General features: G+C 59.5%; 2 protein-coding genes across 8 annotated transcripts in view; one reads left to right on the forward strand and one right to left on the reverse strand.

Moving 5' to 3' along the window:
* BOP1 (BOP1 ribosomal biogenesis factor) overlaps positions 1 to 1,382 on the reverse strand; it is a 22,882-nt gene extending 21,500 nt beyond the window's left edge. The window contains exon 1 of the mRNA XM_039846080.1: positions 1,231 to 1,382. Coding sequence (XP_039702014.1) covers positions 1,231 to 1,311 — 81 coding nt within the window. The 5' untranslated portion in view covers positions 1,312 to 1,382. The remainder of the gene's footprint in view (positions 1 to 1,230) is intronic.
* A 141-nt stretch (positions 1,383 to 1,523) lies between these two features.
* The window catches only part of HSF1 (heat shock transcription factor 1), a 13,806-nt gene continuing 10,141 nt past the window's right edge, over positions 1,524 to 5,188 (forward strand). For 4 of the 7 annotated variants that reach the window (XM_039846099.1, XM_039846100.1, XM_039846104.1 and 1 more), the window contains exon 1: positions 1,524 to 1,828. In XM_039846099.1, the coding sequence (XP_039702033.1) occupies positions 1,712 to 1,828 (117 nt within the window). In that variant the 5' untranslated portion in view covers positions 1,524 to 1,711. The remainder of the gene's footprint in view (positions 1,829 to 5,188) is intronic. The other 3 variants (XM_039846101.1, XM_039846103.1, XM_039846106.1) reach the window with 1 other exon arrangement.

Here is a 5,188-nt window from a genome sequence, read left to right on the forward strand (position 1 = left end):
GGAGCGCTTTTCCCACAGGAAATAGAAGCCTCTGTATCCAAGGAGGTCGGAACTGACAATGGATGCAGAGGTTGGTTGAAGAGTGATAAAATGAGCCAAACTTGACTTATAAACAAGTGTCATCCATTCACTCCCTGTGGCGTAAGACCAGATCTTCTCTGAGCAAACATCATCTCATCCCTAACTCTACAGGACACAATATACAGTAAGCAGACCCTGCTACTGCCTTTAAAAGTGACATAAGAACATGTAGACTTTTAGGAAGAAGTTGGCAAAATCCTAAACTTTATTGTTTTTCAGCATTTACAAGTTTCTCACCTAACTGGACAGTATGCACTTAGTTATTTCGTAGCACTCGATTTGGTTTTCAGTGAAATGACTCTGATATACACTCACGCTGTCTATCACCAATATTTAGTTACCTAGATAATTACAATAACAAGTAAAGATAACATCAATGGAACAACACAAACACAAACAGCTCTTGGTGAGTACAGAGCCAAGGGATGCAAAGCAGCCAAGCCTGGCGCCCAGAGCTCCTTGCTCCTGGGAGCGGAGGGGAGTAGAGCAGGAGGACCTGTCACAAAGAGCAACCTGACAATCCAGCTAAATGAAGTCAGCTGAGAGTCTCCACCATATACGCCTCCAACCGCCCAGATTTGATGACACCCCCACAACCCAGCTGCAGTTCAGCAGGACAGCATTAGTGGCCATGAGTCCAGCGGAATGTGTAGGATGCAGAAGGCTCTAGCTTCTACTAACGCTTCCTTATCCTCACGTCCTCTTTTACTTTTATAACGTGCTTAACGTGTAAGTAGTGTATAAATGTATATTTACTGCAATGTAAACTAAAATCTTTTTAACGGTAAGACGCATAATTCAAATAGTTCGAGAGGCTGCCACAGAGGGTGCCAGCTCCCCTTCATATTTCTTTCCTGCTCAGACAGCTCCATCAGAACCCACAGAACCGCCCCATCCCCACTCCAGGCGCCTTTGCGCAGGAGGTGCGCTGTGCCTAGAACGCGCTCTCAGGGACACCTCCAGTAGAGGACAGGTGACCCGTTCTTGTTTGCATTCCTAGGTCCGCCGCACGCTGGGCCGGCTTGCGGTGGGCCCGCGGCCCGCACACGGAGCTCGGCCCAATGCCCTCGGCCACCATGTGCCGCCCGCGCCGCTGCCCCAGACCACGCCGCCCTGCTCCCGCTCCGGCCCCACGCAGCCCGCTGTCACCTCTTCCGGCTCCGGCGGCCTCTTGCTGGGCCGCGCTCCCGCCGCCGACACCGCGGGCCTCGCGCCCCGCGTGCCCGCCATGCTTCCCGGCCGATCCCGCCCCGCGCCGCCACTTCCGGCAGCGGCATGGCTTGTGGGCCTGGGGGCGGGGCCTGCAGGGTCAGAGGATGCGGGCGGCGCGCCGCGCGCAGCCTGATTGGTGGGGTGGGGGCGCGGCCAGCATGCGCAGACGCGCGGCGGCCGGGGCGGGGCCTGGAGACCTGGGCGGGGCCGGCGTGCGCGCGCCATGGGGACGCGGGCGGGCGGCACCGGCGGGAGCGCGCCCGTCGCAAGATGGCGGCGGCCATGCTAGGCCTCGGTGTCGTGTGTGCGCAGCGGGCGGCGGCGGCGCGGCCCGGGCTGCAGATGCGGCGGCGGCGCTAGCCTGGCCCTCGGTCTCCCTTCGCGGTCGATACCTTCGCCTCTCCCCGCCTTGCCCGGCATGGATCTATCCGTGGGCCCCGGCGCTGCGGGGCCCAGCAACGTCCCGGCCTTCCTGACCAAGCTATGGACCCTCGTGAGCGACCCGGACACTGACGCGCTTATCTGCTGGAGCCCGGTAAGGGGTGGGGCGCGTTGCCAAGGGGTCAGGGTCGGGCCCCCGTCTCGCCCGTCCGGGGGCGTGGGCGGGGAGCCCAAAGGGAGGAGAAGCGGCCGAGGCCCGCTCCTTCGCCGGCTCCCGCCCGCGCCCAGTTTCCTCGGAGAGGGGAGGAAAGGCCTCTCGTCCTTTCGGCTTTTGCTAACTGGGGGACAACTGCGGAGGCGTGTCTGTCCTTTGAACAGCATCCAGTTTTGCTAGCGAACGTTGTGTCCAGGTGGCTTTCTGTACCTTCTCAGTTGGGTTACCAGGGTGCTGTGGTCGGCAGCTGCTAGGGAAAAATCTGGACTTGGCCGCGTGAATCAGAGGGTGTGGCCCTAGGGTCAAAGGAAAGGAAGCGAAAGCCAAGTAAAACGTCCCAAAGTTCATTTCAACCTGGAACCTGAGTCCGAATACCGGAGCCCCCAAGCAGCTTTGTTTTCCACTACTCAGGGGGCGTCGTTTTCTGTTCCCAGTTGCCTGGCAGCTGGCTTGTATGCAGGGGCTGCCCCCGCGAGACCGGACAGCTCCGGTTTGTAGAAGTAAATAAATCAGAAACTGTCTAGAGTTGGAGCCGCGAACCTGATGTTCACTTCCTGGCTGTGACGTCGCGTCCCGGGAAGGCCAGAGCCGTAACCCGGTGCTGGCTTACAGCAAGGCCCTCTGGTAGTACCGAGCCTCTGGGCGCCTCCACACGTGCTTGACCTCCTGGGAGCTGAAGCCTGCGGTGCCCGGAGGGCAGGCCAGGGTCTCTCGGGCTCTACCAAGTCCCTCCCTCTCGTACTGTCGTTAGAAAGGAGGAAAAGTCTGGACTGAAGCGCCCTGAGTTGGAGGCCAGGCCTGCTCCCTCTTTGCACGTCTGCTGAAGCGCCACCGGCCCCACCTGCAGAGTGTCTAGGGGTAGAGATGGGAAGCCGTTTGGCGCCCCTGTTGGAGATACTTTCTCCGGGTCCCAGTGATGTCTCTGTGTGGGTGTTCCCCATTCCCCACGCCCATTTCTTCAGTGGCAGCAGGAGTCCTGAGGGGCAAGCAAGGTGCTTTCCCGCAGGCTGTCACGCTACCGCCACCCCCTGTTCCAGACAGCGAACTTTCCTCACCGCTGCGTTTCTCTTTTTCACCTGCCTCCTTGCTCTTTCCCGTTCCCCTTAGCTCTCAGGGAGCGCCCTCGTGCAGGTCGGGGAGGGGCAACGGTGACCGCCAAATGTCCCAGCTGAATCCCGCTAGGATGACCGCCTTCCCCCTCAACCCGCCTGCTGTTTCTGCTTAAGGGTCGCAAGGCAGGAGGTGAAGGCTGCTCGCGGTCTCCTCTCCACAGGACCTGCAGCTATGCTCTGGGCAAACTTTCGCGCGGGAAAGCGGGACACAGTCAGACCCGTGCGGCCGCACTCGAGTGGCCAGGCCGAGCACAGTGTGCTGGGTGCAGGATGGTGGCCAACCCGGCCAACTCAGGAGCACAAGGAAAGCCTTTCTGGCCTGGACAGGGCTGGGAGCAGATGGGGAGTTGCTGGGCCTGAGGCAGGAAATGGTCGGGGCCCTGTGGCCTCGAGGACAGCCCCACCGACCTGCAGCTCTGTCAGAAGAGTATGCTTGGGGCCTTCCACAGGGTCTGGCTCTCAGGCCGGGGGGACTCTGATGTCCCCGCTCACCTTCCCTGTGCTAGAAGTTTCCTCATTGTTCTGCCCAGGGAAACTCTGTGTTTGTCCCAGGGGACACGGGAGGCTGCCGCTCAAGGCTGAGCAACTGGAGGGGGAGGGCTGCTTCCAGCCCCAGAAACCCTGGCCGGTGGTGCCGGGCCAGACAGCTTTGTGCACCCTCTGCTCAGCGTGAGCAACAGCCCACCAGGTCACTGCTCCAGGTCCTCACCTGATTCCAGATGACTCCCTGGTGCCCAGCTGATGGCTCAGGGCCTCCCTACACAGGTCCTGCAAGGCACTGCAGCTCGCCGCCCTGTGAAGCGTGTGCAGTGACGTCGAGCATGGCCCAGGGGTGGGCCTCAGCTCCCCTGACCTAGTCTGTCGCCCCCTCATCTCCATTCCCGCCGGCTTGTCCTGTCTATCTGGCCATCTAGCCGGGACAAATGGGGAGACCCTCAGGGCTGGTTGAAGGAAGCACCCCTTTTTAGGCCCACTTGCACTTGTAGGCCCTGCCTAAAGTTTGGCTGCCGACGTTCCCCTGGCTTCACCCTAGTCCCAGCTGATTGGTGCAATTTTCTTCTCTTTGGAAGCAGGAATGACTCTTCTGGGTTGTGTGGGAACCAAAGGAAACCCCAGAGACCTAGCAGCTGGCAGTCACCATAACCAGGGCCCATCCCCGGTGGCCCATGAGTGCCAGTGGTCAGAGGGTCACTTGAGCAGCTGATGTCTGATTGAAGATTCGGGGGCAGAGCAGTCCCTGCATGAGACCACTGGAGGAATTGGCTCGGCCACACCTGGGCGCTCAGAGCCAGCCATAGACTGTTCTCAGAGCTCCAGGGCAGGCAGCCCCTCGCTCCTCCACGGCTCAGCATGGGCAAGGCCAGCGAACCTGCAGCCAGGCGAGACCCAGAAGGCCCTGTGGGCCCCGCCCTTGGGGAGCTGGCAGTTGATCCAGACTGATGAAAGAGCGTCCCAGGTTGCCCCAGCAACATACTGGGGTGTATTGCAGGGCCTGAGGCTCCCCACACCTCCCTGAACTGGAATGGCTGTGGCCGTGTCCCCCAACAGTAGCATAGCTGTCCTTACTCACTCCTGACGTGCAGCACGAGACACAGCCTTCTCATGCATCAGCTCTGCTCCAAGTGGTGACACGTGACTATTGTGGGGATAAGAAAACTGAGCCTTAAAGATGTCAAGAAACTCAACACAACTAGAGAATGGTTAAACCAGATCTGAAGTCCATGTTCTCTTTGCTGACATCCAGCCATTGCTCATTGCCTGCCTTTACCAGGCACTCGTGTCTCCTGAGTGGAGGGCAGCGGGAGACCCCCGGTTCCCCGGAGCAGGGGAAGACTCTGGCCCACCCCACCTGCTTTCTTAGCTCCCAGCACGGAAGAGGAACGAGCGGCTTGGCTGTGCCACACTGTGGCAGCACCGCAGAGGCGTTCGGCTAAGTGAAAGGCGCCAAACCGAAAGACTGCGTGCTCCGCGATTCCATTCACGTGGCACTCTGCGAAGGAAAAGCCGTGGGCTCAAAGATCTCATCTGGAGACGAGGGAGGGGATTGACCAAAGGCAAAGGAGCGTGATTTTAGGACGTGATGGAAACGTTTCCTGTTCCTCGCTTGTGGTTGCAAACAACCGTATATCAAAATCAATTGATGTGTGCAGTTAGGCTGGTGAGCTTGGTGTAGCTACATCTTACCTTT

Source organism: Pteropus medius, unplaced genomic scaffold (assembly GCF_902729225.1).
Source record: "Pteropus medius unplaced genomic scaffold, Ma_sr-lr_union100, whole genome shotgun sequence".
Lineage (NCBI taxonomy): Eukaryota > Metazoa > Chordata > Mammalia > Chiroptera > Pteropodidae > Pteropus > Pteropus medius.